This window comes from Xenopus laevis, chromosome 8L (assembly GCF_017654675.1).
Source record: "Xenopus laevis strain J_2021 chromosome 8L, Xenopus_laevis_v10.1, whole genome shotgun sequence".
Classification (NCBI taxonomy): Eukaryota; Metazoa; Chordata; class Amphibia; order Anura; family Pipidae; genus Xenopus; species Xenopus laevis.
The window spans coordinates 18,679,866-18,697,474 of NC_054385.1; the positions used below are offsets into that span (position 1 = coordinate 18,679,866).

Genomic DNA, 17,609 nt, shown 5'->3' on the forward strand with positions numbered 1-17,609 from the left:
ACACAAACATGAATGGCTCACTAGGCAACATATCAGTTGGGGCTGAAAATACCTTCTAGTGGGAAGCAGGTTAAGTGGATTTTATGTGTGTCATAAGCCTTTGGTGCCCATGGATGCAGAAAACGTATTGACTTAGTACTGTGGACATACCTCCAGGCATTACTCACTTAATTCGGGCTTGGATCGCCTCCTTTATTTATTCCTCTCAGAGAGATTTAAAATTAACTGTATCACCACGGCTCCATTTTGATTGATTAGAGGTGCATTTATATAAATATATATATATTTATCTCTATCCTATTGATTTATCCCACTACACTGCCTTGATCATACCTCCCAACATTTATAAAACAAAAAAGGACAAAAACATATGCCACTCGTAGCGAAATTTTTGGCCACAACCATTTAATGGCCACCTCCCCTAATTACCACATCCACAATTTGGCAGGTTATGAAAGTTTGAACGCATTTATAGGAGTTTTAGTGCAATGTTTTATGTGTTATAACCGTTTGACTAATGAGTGAATTGCCCTTTAAGCTGCTAGTCTCAGTTTTCCCAAGAGACCTACTTATCTTAAATAGTTACAATTGTAACTTTGCTTATCTTAAATTGTTACAAGTGCTGTGTGTTCTGGGTTAAGTTTCAGAAACTTTGTATCTTTTTCTGTCAGACTTAGGGCAAAAAACGGAGCACCGAGGAAGCCAGAATATAAAGGTAAAAAACCAAAATTTATTTGGTGATCATTAAAAATTACGAATTACAGCAGCATGCCTCAGGTCTAGGCTGCTGCTTAACGCATTTCATGGCTCCCCGCCACTTCATCAGATGCTTATCTTTTTCTGGCATCAGTGCAGGAGATCAAAGAGAAAGTTGGGGCATTATTTCAGTAAATAACTCCGGACTGCCGGCTGAGCTGTCAGAATCGGGACTGTTCCGCAGAAAACGGGGCAGTTTGGAGGTATGCCTTGATTGTAGACCCAGTTCGACATAAAATGGCCATATCCCTTCAGCAGTGAGCATTTCTTCCATTGTGGCTTTGGGGGTAGGGTCTGCATATACAAAATTCCAATTTAAACGCTCTATAGTTCCATCTGCCTAAATTAATTTTACCAGGGTTAAAATATGTTTAGCCCATTCATAACAAAGTTCTGAAGATCGTGAACTAGGCCTACCTGATATGCAGATCTATTTCCAGCATCCCAGCTTGCAGTATATGTGATTGTACCCCAGTTGTCGCGAAACAGAAAATCGCTTCAACTGCGCATGTGCCGATACGCCACTTACTTCCCGAAGATTACAGAAGAGAAGAAGATGACGCCTGTGAACTCCGCTGGACAAAATCTGTGCCGAGGGGTAAGTAAAGACTTAAGATGGCCATAGACGCAAAGATCTGATCGTACGAATGGAGAATTCGTACGATTTTCGGAACGTTTGTGGAGAGTCCCGACATTTTTCGTCCGGCGGACATCGGTCGTTTGGTCGATCGGACAGGTTAAAAGATTTCTGTCGGCTGCGGGTAATATCTCTGCATGTATTGCCGATCCTACGATTTTCAGAGGGAGACTGTCACTAGATTTGGTCGGACATAACTTTCGTACGATTGCTGTCAGGGGCAGAACATCGGCTGATCTGTTCTTTTGTACTTTATTTGATCGGAATGGTTAGTGGCAGGTCGGGAGAGGGGGAAGTCTGATCGTACGTTGATTCGTACGATCGTATCTTTGTGTCTATGGACAGCTTTAGGGGCATTTGCCCAGGGTAGCAGCTAGGCTGGGGTTAGGGTTTGCTTCTCCTTTAAATAAATTGACTTGTAGCTTGGGTACCCCTGTAAAACTAAAGTGGTATGGTGGTAAGCTAAAATTAATTTTTTTAAGCTTGTTCATATACAGGCCAGCTTGGTGGTTGCTTTTATTTATAGGGCCCCAAAAGTCTATTCTATATTCCAGTGGTTGAAAGCACAACGTGGTTACATCTTATAGGTAATAGAAACGCTGGGACCTGTATTATAGGGCACTCCATTTCTATGTTGCATGGGAACTGTTTGGCTCCTGGAGCTGGCATTTTGAAGGTATGCAATTATCATTCCCCTTTATATCTGATATTATTTATTCAGTTTGTAGAGTTTATGCAGACAAAGCCCATGGCAATAGTATGAATAATTATACAGAGACCCTCCAGGTAAACAGCAAAGGCAGTGCTGTTGAATCATCACACTGCTTCTTTTCTCTTTATATAGCTAATTGGATTCGCACCCACTGAGCATTTAACAGCAGACAAGAAGCACTTAAACCTTCCACACTGCGTTTTGCTTTATATGCTACAAAACCTCAGACACTATTGTATCCCTGACCTTCTTTAATATTCAGGATAACTACATCTATTCCTAGAATCATATTTTTTTTTTACATTCCGGTACTATATTAACCTCTGCCAACCCCCCCACCAGGAGAATAGTTGTTGATCAGATCACATTTTGGGATGGGGGTGGGTTAGAATAGGCCTAATAGATCGTAGTAAGCAAGCTTGCTGCAAGACGTGCCTACCAGTGTTTTTCTGAGGCTGCTGCCTCTCTGCAGAGACCATTGAGCACATTGTTTCTGTAGCTTGTATGATTGAGATGCTGAGCGCAGCATACATCATTTTAATGAAACCTTTTGAACCTCTCTCCTTTTATTTGGATGAAGCATTTCCATGGAATGTTTAGCATTGGATGTTTCCCCCGACGCTCGGCGGCGCTGAGTTATGGTTCTGTCTCTCCAGCGGAGCAGATTTTATCCACATTATGATTGTATCCCCATTGTCATACATATACACGCTGAGAGAGCTTGTCCCGTAGCTTTTATGGCCACTTGTGGCAGAGTGCCCTGGGTACTTTCTGGCTCCCAACTTCTAATCGACCATGGGCCAGGATAAGTCCTTTAATAGTCAATGAATCTTTCTCAGTTAAATAAATATGGCTTTTATAGTTTAGTGGACTCTCTCTTAGCTCTGCTTTTTGTCATGATTAAGTGCTGCATAAATGCTTGCAGCACATGTTGGGATTTGGTAGCTACTGTAGGGATGCCATTGTGAAATCGCCTTAACATGTAGTACTTCCATAAAGGAAAAGGAAAGCTACCGAAGCCAATAGATTAACCACAAAGCGCAAGCTATAAGACTATATTTATTCTGCCAGGTCAGAATACAGGTGCTACTAACCTAATAGATTATTGCGTTCCACTTTGCTATTTGGTCGTTTAACTTTTACATTTGTATAATTGTAATTTAAGTGCTCACCAAGTTTACGATGTGGTTCGGGTGCAGTTCCCCAGAACCCGTCATTTGCTTTAGTTTTAGTTCAGTCTTAAAAATCAGGGTCACTCACCTCTCTCCGTTGGAAGTCCGGGTGCTGCGCCCCAAACTCGTAGCTTGGAGAGAACACTTCGTAATTGCTCTCTGTAATTGCGTTCTGCAGAATGGTTTACCATACCTGAGTGTCTCTCTGTTTCTTTAGGATAGCAGCTGCCATATTAGCTTTGTATGACATCACTTCCTGCCCTGCTCACTGATAGCTCTAGGCCAGGGATCCCCAACCTTTTTCACCCGTGAGCAACATTTGGATGTAAAAAGAGTTGGGGAGCAACACAAGCATGAAAACTGTTCCTGGATGGAGTCAAATAAGCGCTGTGATTGACTATTGGTAGCCCATATGTGGACTAGCAGCCTACAGGAGACTCTGTTTGGCAGTGCACCTGGTTTTTATACAACCAAATCTTGCCTCCAAGCCAGGAATACAAAAATAAGCACCTGCTTTGAGGCCACTGAGAGCAACATCCAAGGGTTTGGGGAGCAACATGTTGCTCACGAGCTACTGGTTGGGGATCACTGCTCTAGGCTCAGATTACAGCAGGGAGGGAGAAGCAAACTGAGCATGCTCAAGCCCTAGCCCTGGAGGTTTAAGCTGATAACAGGATACAAAAGCCCATGTGTACACATCAGAAGGACAAAAATGCAATGTTTCTTTTGACTTTAGGGTTTACTGTAGTATTTATATAAACCTTTCTGATAAAGCTTACTTAATTTTCTCCTTTCCTTTTTTTTTTAAGAGGTTATTTTGAGTGGCTAGGAAATGCAGGTATATTTGGCAGGATTATGGGTTATTCCCGCAAACACCAGCTAGTTTAGTGATTAGCGGCAGTGATGACCTAAGACTTCTTCAGCAATCCTCCAAAGTATTAAGTATCACTTGTAATTTTTATAACACTGACTTAGAGTTTAAGCTCCAGTAGAGTTTGCAGTCTGTGGTCCCTAACACATTTACACATACTAGGATCAATTTTATCAGGAACCAGTAAACCTCTCTGTATGTTTATTGGAGTGTAGGAGGAAAACCGAGTATCGTAGGAAGCCCATACAGGTGTGGGGAGAACATACAAATTCCGAGATGCAGACATTTCCCCAGCCAGAATCTGTCGGAACCCCAGCACTGCAAATCATAAGCTCTACGCACTGAGCCACCATGCTAAGTGAAACCTTCACAGTAGCTTTCAGAGGAATTATGGTATAAGGCAACACAACTCAACAACCTGACACTGGCCTGTTTAAACACGGGATATATATTAGCGGTGATATGTACGCCAGTGAATATATGGTTGGTGGTAGACAACTTTTGTAAAGTTCTCTCTTGGAGTTAATTGGACAAAGTGGAAACTTGTAGTGATGACCCAAAATGATGCACCTCTGGGGTTAATTAGTTGCACAAGCTCAGTGATCCATGAGCTTATCTTTTAATCAACAAATAGTAGAGGACATGCATAATATTTTGTGTACATTTTATTTCTAAACCTTCTTTTATGAATACTTTTAATGGGTTACAGGTCTTTCTGTTTTGCATAGTTTCTACCAAACTTCATACTGTAGCATTTTCTAATTTTCATTTTTTTCCTAACATGTTTTAAGGTTCTTGATTATTTTATATTAAGTTCACAGCCTGTACCTTTATACTGTTTGGCGCAGAAGCAGCCGACACATCAGCCACACACTTGAATGGGGGGCATTGTGTGATATTTCTTAGCCCAAGGTTGCTCAATTGAGTGTTTTTGTTCTGAAAAGTGTCAGTTCCCAGCACTGCTACATCTTTTCCATACAGGTTAATGAGTGGCAAGTGGAAGTGGTGCTTTTATTGGTGCTAAAATGCTTGTGTAGAATATCCGCCTTGTGCTGTTTGCTTAAAATCCCATGCCAAAATTGCATTTGTTCTTTATTATGTGTTTAACCTGTCTCTTTTGTGTCCTTGTTTTGCAGTGATAATGTGGATGCATTCTGCTTGCACATAGCTGAGGACGATGGAGAGGTAGACACAGATTTCCCACCGCTGGATTCCAATGAACCCATACACAAATTTGGTTTCAGCACACTGGCTTTGGTTGAAAAATATTCATCCCCTGGGCTGGCAGCCAAGCAGTCTCTGTTTGTAAGAATGTAAGTATTTGTTTCCTGGAACTCCAGTTTTTGTAATAAAGATGGGCTAAGCATTTCATTGAAGTGTATCAGGGACATTCAATAGCCACATTTGGAGAACACAAGAAACCCCTTATTATTGTGTTTGTCAGGGTAAGATCCAAATGTTGTCCAGCTCTGCAGGCAGTGGGCAGTTTTTTCCCATTAATAAAGCTCTCGTACTAATCGGTGACTACAAGATTGGGTCTGAATTCTGTCTTTTAAGCTCTGTGAATGTTTAACATTATCTCGCTGTGTTTCGAACATTGTTACAGCAATTTAGGTTAAAATTGTTTGCAGGTGTATTTATCCAGTGTGAACCCTGTTTCTTTTGTTACTGCCAGCAGAGGTTAACACCGGCAATTAGACTTGACACCCAAGGCAGAAATCCTTTGATCAGCTGATGGCTGCTGGCCCACCTAGGAACGACGATTGTTTGCACATGAAAGGCGATAGGCTGAGTATTTGGGGTTTTGATTGGATAATTAACTTTTATAAAGACCACCAACATGTTTAAAAAGACCCACCTTTAGTAAAATTATTTTATTTTTCATAGTGACACACAAGACTTTTTTCCCCTTAGATTTTCCTGTCTCTTTCTTCTTTTTTTTAATTTGATAAATGCATTTTAAATGCTCATTTTAGTTGATTAACATCACATTTCTGGAAGATTAAATGCTTGTCAAGAAAAGGGCCAATTCAACTGGCTTATGTTTCCATTCAAGATTAGAAGGTTTTCAGGTGGTATCAAAACTTATTGTGCCTATTGCTTGAATAGCCCAAAGTTTTGCACGAACCCGGGACATTGCTCTTGAAGAAGGGACTAAACACAATAGCTACCCACTTGTATTGGGTACAAGTAAATGAGCCTTGCCACTCTAAAGCTGACCATAAACGCAAAGATTCGATTGTACAAATCTTTTTCATACTATTTTCGAAATGTGTTTATGGAGTGTCCCGACATTTTTTGTGCCATTGGGGATTGGTCGGTTAGAAGATTTCTGTCGGCTAATGATAATATTTCTGCATCTATTGCCTCTGATATCGATGGAAGGCCGTCACCTGGTTTTGTCGAACACAACTTTCGCACGATTGCTGTTAAGATGGCCATAGACGCAAAGATCAGATCGAATTCTCGATTTGTATGATTTTCGGACAGTGTGTGGAGAGTCCCGACATTTTTTGTCCCATGGAGATCGGTCGTTTGGTCGATCGGACAGGTTAAAAGATTTCTGTCGGCTGCTGATAATCTCTCTGCATGTATTGACGATCGGACAATTTTCAGTGGGAGACTGTCACCAGCTTTGTTGAACATAACTTTCGTACGATTGCTGAAGGGGCAGAAAATCGGTTGATCTGTTATTTTACTACTTTATTTGATCTGGAAGGTTAGTGGCATTTCTGAAGATGGGGAACGATAGGATCTTTGCGTCTATGCCCAGCTTTAGGGGCAGAACATCGGCTGATCTGTTCTTTTACTACTTTATTTGATCTGAATGGTTCGTGGCAGGTCAGGAGATTGCACCGCATGATCTTTCGTCTGAAATATTGAAGATATATCTGCACGTCTATGGCCAGCTTTATACAAAGAAGACTGAGGCAACTCAGATAGTTGGTTGGCCAAGCAAAGCACAATTGCATTTATTCTCTTCTTGTATAGAAAATCACACAAGCTTTCAGGAAGAGACTTTGTTGGGTATTTACGCCCAAATTTCTTTGCCTCTTCCTCATGAGGCAACTTCGGGCGACTTCGGAAAACGAAACGTTGTAAGTGCCATCCCGCTGTCGATTTTTCATTATAGCTGGCGGAAAGGTAGGGGAAGGCAGTTCGGGGAGATTGTCGCCCCAAAGAAGAGCCGATTTGTCGCCGGGGCGACTAATCTGCCTGTGTGCCCTTACCCTAAAGGCTTGGGCACTGACCAAAGAGGTACGTCTTATGAATAGAAATGAAAGTATCACAGGTACCTTTTTCTCTCCACATGTGATAACATTAGTAAATGCACGCAGCGTCTGAAGAATAAGAAAGGGCATGTGGGGAGTTCTACCGATCAATGTAACATACTATTAATGCCGGAAAGCTTAACGTCAGGATCTGTTGACAGTTTCTTCAAACTCGTAGAATGACAGTGTTGGTTCAATTCACAGATCCAGTTGACTGGCAGTCTGCAGATTCACTAGATTGATAGGGCCCCAGGCAGACTGAGAGGCTGACGTGCCCAACACACGCACCAAACCTATTCATTGGCAGCCAATGGTTTCATGTCCAAATAATCAGTCTGTGATCCAACGGGACAGTGATAAACAGTCTGTTTAAACTACCTCCTGATGGGCCCACGCATGTATCAATGTTTGGGCAGAGAGACCAGAATGTGGCAGACTTCCCAACCATATTGTGCATATATCTTAAGGGAATTCTGCAAAGATGGATTTGCCACACCTCAGTGTGCCAAGCTGTGATTGCTGACAAAGATGCTTAAACCTTATACTGAATGGGGCACAGGTGGATTTCATACACTTTATTATTTTTTTCTTGTTTTTGGTGCTAAATTTCCACAAATAAAAAATGTTAATTGCTAGCAATTAGTCTCACAACAAAATTTTTAAAAAGTGATTCATAAAAATGTATAAAGGTAAGTGTGCCTACAAATAAAGCCTAGTGAGATAAATATAAATAGAACTGGATTTTAACCTTTTTGCTGCCAAATGTATCTGCAACCCATCGTTCTTCTAGTGAGACCCAGCAGAGCAGCTGGTGATTGCAGCAGGTTAGTCCATAATAGCTGCTGCCAAAACAAACAGAACTCTGGCTTAAACTTGCTCTAACTACTCAGCAGCCTTTGGCTTAATGCAGCCTCCTGAGAGCTTCAAGCAACCATCCACGAGGGCAATCAATAACCGAGCCGCATTAAGCAGGATAAGGAGGGCAGCCAGCGTGTACCCAGAGTACCTGTGCCCATGTGGGAAGAGAGGGCACAGGATAAAGCCATTAGCTGTCTCTTCTTTGCCAGGAGCTGAAATACATCTGCATCTCATTTGTGCTCCAGTCAAGCAAACGGACTATAACCTAGGCAGGCTAGGTCCACTCTTATTATCATATCATAAGTGTCCTAAATTATACAATTGCTGGGAGTGACCCTTGTATTAGCACACAGAGTATACTGTGAGAGTCATCACAGAAAAACAAAAACATTGGGGGCTACAAGTACTAGTATGCCAGAACTGAAGATAGGGGACACACCGGCAACTGAATTTTAATATTTGGTTAAGTTCATGTGATTCAGTTGCCTTCTGCTGTTTATTAGTCATATAACCAGGGCTTCATCTCTATATCACCCTGATTGCCTTCTGTGAAACTTGCTCCTTACCAGAGCAAGCTCCATCAGCTGAACTCACATTGGGTGACAAACGTTGCTCATTAGACCATAACTATTCATTCTCTCCTTGTGCAAGCCAATGCTATCCCACCCAGAGTTCTGATATCATTTTTCTTTTCAATAATAAACAAATGCCTGTTTACAGTGGGAAGACAGCATTCCTGGGGAACCCTTGCCGTGTGCACCTGTTATTAATTACACCCACAAAAAGTGGAGCAAACTGCTTTTCTTACATGGGATCTCAGAACTTCAGTGCCTGCAAAATGAGAAGATGTTAGATGCTGTATACACATCAGATCTGTTTGCTTTTAGCCCATTTAACCCTTTTCTTGCTAGAATGTCTTAATTATAGTACTGCAACCTGCCAAGCAGGCATCATCACACATCAGATGTGATATTACAGTGGTAGAGAAGGTGTCTTATGTTCTCCTTAGCAGCCTAACTCTGCTCTTCATTTATAAAACCCAAATTGGGCCTAGGAGGCATGTCAAACAAACAGCAACACATCTCCTCCTCTCCCCCACAGACTCCGTCTCACCTCCTACACTCCCTCCCTGCCCTGGCTCAAACAGGCCGTGGCCATAAAGGAAGATGGAGAGACCCGTTAGCTGAGAATGATCGCTATCATTAAAGACAGGACGAGGTTTCACTTATCACTGCCGCTTTTATACATGGCAGGCTGGATGAGGCGTCCACAGGTAGAGCAGGAAAATACAAATTGCAAGGGCCCAACAGCCGCTCTGTGCATTCTGTAACAAAAGCATAGCCTAATGAAGCTGCACAGGAGCCCATCTTTTATCTGTACTCCACTCCATCCATCACCAGTGGCTTGGCTCTTGTTATTAACCCAGAAGTTACAAAAACACATTGTGGCATAGGGCCAAAGTTCAGTTAGCAACCTTCTGCTGCTGTTAGTTTACAGAAAATATGTTAAGATGCGTGAACAACTATTTCAGCTTGGGTAACCATTCAGCTTAGGATAGACAATGTCTAAACTGGTCTGAAACTGGGTAATGGCACATGGGGAAAGTCTAAGTATCCTGATCATCTAAGCACTGTTCAGTTCCCATAACTGCAGGTCGATGGCAATGTGACTTTATATTTTGGAAGTCAGTGGTCTAGGATTCTGTATACACAGTATCAGCCATGAAAAATTTGCATAGAGTAAATAAAGTGCAACAGCTCAATAGCCAATTGGGAGTAAGGGTGACATTTTTGTTTGGGGTAGCAACCAATAGAAGGCTTTTCACTAGAGCAGTGATCTCCAACGAGTGGCTCGTGAGCAATATGTTGCTCACTAACCCCTTGGATGTTGCTCCCAGTGGCCTCAAAGCAGGTGCTTCTTTTTGAATTTCAAGCTTGGAGGCAAATTGTGGTCGCATAAAAACCAGGTCTACTGCCAAGTAGAGCCTCCTGTAGGCTTCCAGTCCACATAGGTGCTTCCAAATAGGCAATCCCTTATTTGGCACCCCCAGTGACAAGTTATCGTGCTTGTGTTGCACCCCAACTCTTTTTACATTTGAATGTGGCTCAAGGGACTCCTGCTCTAGAGAATTATATATACATATATGGCATTTGGTCTCTCTTTGGCTAAAGCAGGCCATACACCTACCAATAACATCATACCAAGCAAAAGTCTGAACGATTTTCGATACTTGTATGAAGGCTGTTCATCATGAGCAATATACGTGTACTTTAGAGTATGGTGTACTGATGAATAAGGAAGTGAAGAAGAACTGCAGTTCTGGTCTTCAAGTTGTTTTTACCACTTTTACATGGTCAGGAGGGTCAATATGACTTTATTACCTCTTCCTTCCCCTTGTCCTTGTGCAAAATATTGTTCCATTTTGATGGGTGAGAAAATTAATGGTGCATTATTATTATTCCTTTCAACAGAAACGCAGCACATGGATTTTCCCTGATCCAAGTCGACAGCACAAATGTAACCATGCAGGAGATCCTAGAAAAAGCTCTTAAACGGAGGAAGGGCTCACAGAGGAATTCAGGTGGGACACACAAAACCTATTTGGGCTTAGATACTCTTAATTTTCCAAGCAAATATTCAGATTTGAGCCATGTTTGCACAGGGCTAACTATTGGAATATTAAATTCTAAGTACATATGCTTTTTGACTTTAATTTCAGCCATAAAGTACCTATGAAATCATTTTGCCAAGGAATAGAATCGGCATATGTTAACCTAGTAATGTAATTTTATCTGGCAAAGACGAGGTACAAATGTGCAGTGTCAACATGCTGTTAATTTGACCCTAAGATTTCTGAATTACCCTGTAATCCTCCTTGCATTACCTTCTCTTTGGATTAAATTTACTCCTGGCGCAAATACAGTGATCGGATGTGCAACACAATAAATGGCTCCACTCCCCAAAAAGTCAGCAGGTATAGCTTTAAATATGTGTGCGCCTCCTGTAAAAAAAAGTTTCACCAAGTCTCTCCCGCTCCTCACCATCTCACCCCTCAAAGACACAAAAAGCAGAAGCAGTTGCCCTAGGTCCCTTTTGGTTTATACTCACAGCTTCCTCTGATCTCAGCCGTCTAATAGCTGTTATTCACTGGGCAATCCTACTTGTGGTTCTGCTTGCTGCCTTCTGTTCCACCCGTCCACACCCGCAGCTCCACTACCTGGATCCTTCATTCCCCCTATGGGTCAATTTGTGAAGCTCAGACGCTGTGGACTGGGAAATCGTTTTAAGCAACAATGAGATATCTCAGATGATTTGATTTCACTTTTATTACAATATTTGCAATTCACACTTACATCTAAGATTAAAGCATTCGGCCTAACGCATTTGGTGATTCTCTCACTTCAGTGGCTTGTCTAGCTCAATAGACTACTCCTATTATACACCGCTCAATTACATTGCCACTTCCTATTGGCTAGTGGTTAAAATCTAATTAATCCATTAAACAATTCATAAAACATCAAGTTAAAACTAGACAACTGAAGACCAGAATAAATATATAATTATCTGCAGTTAAGCACTACATATGAATTCTAAAAAAAGAGTTTATATTCAATTCTATATTTAAGCCAAAAAGACTCTAATATTATCCATCGAGTTTCCTCCTGGGAAATTATTTGTACATGGTTCTCATCCCTCCAACCTTTTAACTTCTGTAAAAATACCTATTACTATTAGTCCACTTGGATCACTTAGAGAGAGACCACTATCCCGGGACACAAGAAATCAGCAGTAAGATGCATATTTAGACTCAACGTGATCTAAATAGACATTAAGCTAGTGGGGAGCGGGAGAGAATCAGAAAATTTGGAGGAACTTTTTTACAGGAGGCGCACATATTTAAAACTATATATGATTACAGTCTCTTTGGCCTGTTCCTATACAGTACCAGATATTTAATATGCTTGCAAATCCCTCCAAAGCTTGTGTCTCCCTACGACAGCCAGAGCAACCCATCTATCATAAGATTAAACAAGCTATCGACAAGTGGGAGCATTGGGGGGGGGGTGAAGTTTTTAATAAAAGTGGTGAGTGATAAGGCAGTGAAGGACATGGGAGAACGATCTCAAGACTGTATTCCCAGGGATAGATAAGAGAGCCTGGGAGAGATCAGATCCTCATAAAGGAAGAATGAGATGGAGAGGGAACGGGGAGCCTCATTCTGCTGCTGCCAATGTCTGCAAGCAATTTGGCAGCGGTCCAGAGTCTATTGTTCAGCCTGGGCCACGGGCAGCCTGCTCCAGATGTTCCAGCTGCACACGCTCAGATTGTGCCAGCTGACGGCGCACCGTGGTACCTAGCTCCTCTGGACGCCCATCTCTGACCGCTGAGATAGAATTAAATGATGATGATCTTTCTCCCAAGTTGGGAGACAGAGCCATGCATATAAATCTCTATCCCATCCCAGCATGAAAACTCTTTCTCCATCATCACTCATAATGAACAAGTCGTTAGCTGCTGCAAATGGTCTGCTGGGCTGAGCTGTTGTTTATTCCCCCCGTCTTTTTATTTTTTTCCTCTTCTTTTGCCACGTCTCTTTCGTCTTTTGTGTACTTTTTTCAGGCTTGCTTTTATCTAGCGTATCTTTGAATTATCTGTCTGTTCTGCCGCTCGTAGAAAATTCAGACCAGGTCAATTAATCACCACCCAGGAACCTGCTGCCTTGTTCTTGAGTTTTCTTCTCAAGGTCGCCTTGAGTTCTGACTACTTCAGAGGTCAGATGCAGATACACAAGGCCACGTTTGCTGCTGAAGGATAATTGCCAGTGTCCAGCTTAGAAAATAGAGGAAGAGCAGGACGTTGACTGAACCAGACAAATGCATACTTTAGAGTTAAAAAAAAAAATTGATTAGTTTATCAAAAACTTAATAGCTGTAACATGCCTACCTAAACAAATTCATCCATGCCAGCGGCACCTACTTAATTGCCTATTAATTACAAAAATAAGATTTAGGTGCATAATGAGCTCAGGCTATATTATCTATATAAAACCCTGCTAGTCTTGCTCCAGAAACAAACTTTTTCAGATGTTGGATTTCATTACAGGATAGTTTTTATTCCTTTTAATTAATATATTTGTTCAAATGTTTGTTGCCAGTACCAATACAATCTGTTTATCAGAGACAAGAAACAGTAAGATTTAGGTGCATATTGAGCTCAGACTATATTATTTATATTAAACCCTACTAGTCCTGCTTCAGAAATATGATTAATAAAATGTGTCTTTCTTGCATAGTCATTAACTTGGAACTTAATTTTCATAGACTCTTTAGGGCAGTGGCACAGATAGTGCCTTGTCGCCTTTTTCGACATTAACCTTGCCACATGTAAAAGGCTTCATATGCAGTGATCCCCCATTTTTCTGCATTCAATGGTATTTTTTGATGCTTTGTTGCCTTTGGTAGAGGTGATCTTCCACAGGTGAGAAAGTATGACATGTTTTTTTCCTAAAAGAAAAAACAAAGTCACAATCACTGGGGGGGTGCCAAAAGAAAGGCGCCCCCGTGATTGTTTTCCCTTACCTGATACCCCAGACGGAACTCCGGTTACCAGCGAGCACCATGGAGTGATCATCTTCAGGGCAGACGCATGCGCAGGAAAGTATAATGACGGCTCTTTTGTGACAATTTGGCTTTTCACTCTACTGTGCATCACAGCTGTGCGAAGAAAGAAGCAGGAAGAGGATCATTCCGTGGTACTTTCTTAGAACCCAAGGCTGTTGCAGTTTTCTGCTGATAGGAGTATTGGCCTGGGTATAATGTAAGCGAGTGATCCCCAACCAGTGACTCATGAGCAACATGTTGCTCAAAGACCCCTTGGATGTTGCTCACAGTGGCCTCAAAGTAGATTCTTGTTTTTTCAGTTTTTTGGAAGCTTGTACAGCCAAACAGATCCTCCTTTAGGCTGCCAGTTCACATTGGGGCTATCAAATAGCCACAGAACCCACAAGATCTTTGTTTCATGCTTGTGTGTGTACACGGAGCGCAAGTGCTGTGTTATGTTTATTTTTTTGCGGTTTCTAGCTATCCATCTATTTCCACAAACTGGAAAGAAACGCAAACATAATGATCACAGACCATATTAAAAACATGAGATCATAAAAGAAGCCTTGGAGTGTGTCAAAATAAATGGGAGGACTGCATCTGGATGATCAGTACACAGGTCTGTTAGCCTGTTCTGGAATTTTCAATAATATTTAGTGTTCTTTCAATTTAAGATAGACTGGCACAGTTCCTGTAACAAGTAGCCATCTAGATTGACTTGAATGAGATGCCAATTCATATTCAAAGTGATCCAAAGGCATCTTAGCAGCGCCTGGCATACCAATTCTCCAACCCCTGCTGTGCCCCCTTTTATGCTGCTTCAGCTGATATCTAAGGATTTTGGGTGACGATTCTATACATTTCAATGGAGCAGGTCATTTTTTTAAAATCATATTTCTGACAATAGGAGAAGGACCTTTTACTGTATGTGACCAGATGAGAGGTAGCTAAATCAGGGAGACTCCCGACAAATTTGGGGTAATTGACATGTCTAGAGAAGGTAATTTTGGCCTCTTGTTTTGGCTAATGACACTGTTTTTGCCCTGTCCTTTGGTTCGGCAAGTCTTAAAATGAAAGTACTAGACTTGTAACTAGCAACCATCAAGTATGACTCTACACATTTTGTCAACAGAGCATTTTCCAAATCAACGGATGGGAATCAAAGCATTTGTAATCACCCTCTATCATTCCTATATAGATCACCTGCACCCGCAAGTCAGGAAATGACCCCTCAAAAAACGGTGGCTAATGTATTTTCTAGCGCTTATCACCTGACTCACTAATTCACCAATGGCTGCAGGCAATTTGCATAGAAATACATTTGGAGCGGGGGATTACAAGCATTTTGCGGCACAACTTGAACAGAATTCCAATGTGTCTCAACCATTGCAATCTGGCAAAAAACAGCAGCCCCGTCCGCCTGTCTCTGTCTGTCTGTCTGTCTGTTTCTGACCTGATGACAGCAGCAGTTAAAACGCCCCTTTTAACATTTAGCCTTAGGTGACAAAATATTGTCCTGGCACAATGATCTAGCTTTCTCAACAGGCCATTTCCCTTTTCTGTGCCTGTGATTAGGCTGGGCATCCCTCCATTGCTCCATATATGTATTAATGTCACCCACCCACTTAAATTGTAAACTCTGTGGCCTCCAAACGCTTGTCTCCTACATTCACCTAATCCTGAATGTGCCTGTATTGTTACTGTGTTATTGCTTATTGTGTGCACAGAACATTCCCTCTGTACATCCGTTGTTATTTATATATGGGGAAAAGAAACATAGAACAGTGTGCAATATCCTTTCAAGAATAGAAGTCTATGTTTGCATTACTGTCCTTTTATATCATCTTTGATACGTTTCGAAGCCAGAGCCTTCTGATCTCTGGTGTCACCGACTCTCCCTCTTTTCCTGTCTGGCAGTGAGAATACGCTAGCTCAGCGCTGCAGACACATTTCTGGCTATCCGGTATCACTTTCGACAATGAAGGACGCAGGGTCTGACAGCTGTGACACAACTTCTAAACAGATGTTTTCAGTTACGTTAAAGGTATTAGCCATTCCACGACTGCTCCTATAATAGCATGCTGTGACCTGCGGAAAATTCAGGTCACCCCAGAGAAAACTTGGCAGGGAACCTTGTTTAACAATTAAACTTGGAGAGCATTTTGTACTTAAACAGATTAAATATTCTTGGCCCGGGATGTTTGCAGAGACTTACGGTTTCATGAGGAGAAAGGAAGAGGATTTGTGCAGATCACCGCCATTAAAATGTGCCTCTGGCACTGGAGTGGTCATAATTATATATTCCAAGAGGGTTCTCTTTATGCCTTCTTACATGCCTCCTTGCAGCCCATGTAGGCAAGAAGAGTTAAAAATATTTTAAGAGGTTAAAGCCCATGTAACCTCTCGTATAGTTAAATGGAAAATGACTGACAGATGATTAACTAGAAGACAAGCTTCAAGAACAAGCTGCATGCCACAGGCCTAAAGGCGGCCATAGACGCACCGATATGAGTGTTCATACGATATTCAGTGCGTGTATGGTGGGAGATGAGCCGACCGATACCTGCAGACAGCGTGGGACTAGGCCAGTGGCATGCAGGGAAAAAACCCGGTGGGCATGGTCCCCGCCGGCCCAGACCCGCTACACACAGTCTGACATCCTCCACCCCTGCGCGCCGGAAGGGGGCGGGAGAGGGCAGAAGGGGGTTTGCTAGGGAGGGGGGCCCTTGGGGGGGGTGGAGGCCCCCATGTGGCAGCCCTGACCTCCCAAGTCCGGCGCCTTTAAAGGGACCGAAGCATCAGCCATTGTTAGTGCTGAATCGTCAGATACAGGTAGAATTCTATTGTTTCTACTTGTAAATTTGACTTTCAGCTCTACACGTGCATATTGAAACAATCTTTCCTGGAAAGATCTTTTCCAGAAAAGATGGCCACCATAACATCCATAGTTGTGTGTTGGTTGCTTTTGAAAACTACATCTCCCAGAATTCAAACGAAGGTGATCAGTTTCTGATAATTAGGTGTCTTAAATCCTGGTCTAGTTTAAGCTGGCCATAGATACAAAGATCCAATCGTTTGAAACCTTTCAGATCAAATAAAGTAGAAAAAGAACAGATCAGCCGATCTTCAATCCATAATGTTAATGCTAGAAGTCCAGATAAGAGGCCAAAACCCATCATTCATTCAAGTCCAAGACAATCTTGCCTTCAACTTCAAAGTCTTGTGAAGTTAGCAGTTTGGATTTTGGCGAGGCTTGGACTGATTCCAAATATCAAATTAGGTGTATCACTCCTGTAAAGCATGAACTTGTTCCCATAGTCAGTCATGAAGGGAGGGTGGTTCTCTTGCATTTTAGTGCTGTGTTTTTTTTAAATGCAAAATATCCTCTAAGTGACCATTTTTACATTAAACATTATGCATAATGCCTCCTGCGCCCACCAGCACCATTATAATATTTTAAATTCCCTTTAAAGGGAATCATTTCTCGGAAAAGCTCAGCTGTGCGCGACATTGGCGGCCTCGCCAGGGCTGAAGAGTGTAAAGTTGCTGTCACATTAATGTCCGGACCATTTCCCTGTGTATCTTTCACCTCCTTGGCTACATAATGGGAGCAAAATTGCATTTCTAAACATTTGAACTGCGGGTAACCAACACCTCACTAAACTGATCTCATTCAATCGCTTCAATTTAGCAGCAGGAATTTTTCCCCCTTCCTCTCTGCACATTACCTC

The 17,609-nt window shown here is 42.0% G+C and overlaps 1 protein-coding gene across 3 annotated transcripts in view; it reads left to right on the forward strand.

The window, feature by feature from the left end:
• Positions 1-17,609, forward strand: part of mapkap1.L (MAPK associated protein 1 L homeolog) — a 133,807-nt gene that overhangs the window by 40,251 nt on the left and 75,947 nt on the right. For all 3 annotated transcript variants that reach the window (XM_018228648.2, XM_018228647.2, NM_001086997.1), the window contains 2 exon segments: positions 5,285-5,461; positions 10,750-10,859. In XM_018228648.2, coding sequence (XP_018084137.1) covers positions 5,285-5,461; positions 10,750-10,859 — 287 coding nt within the window.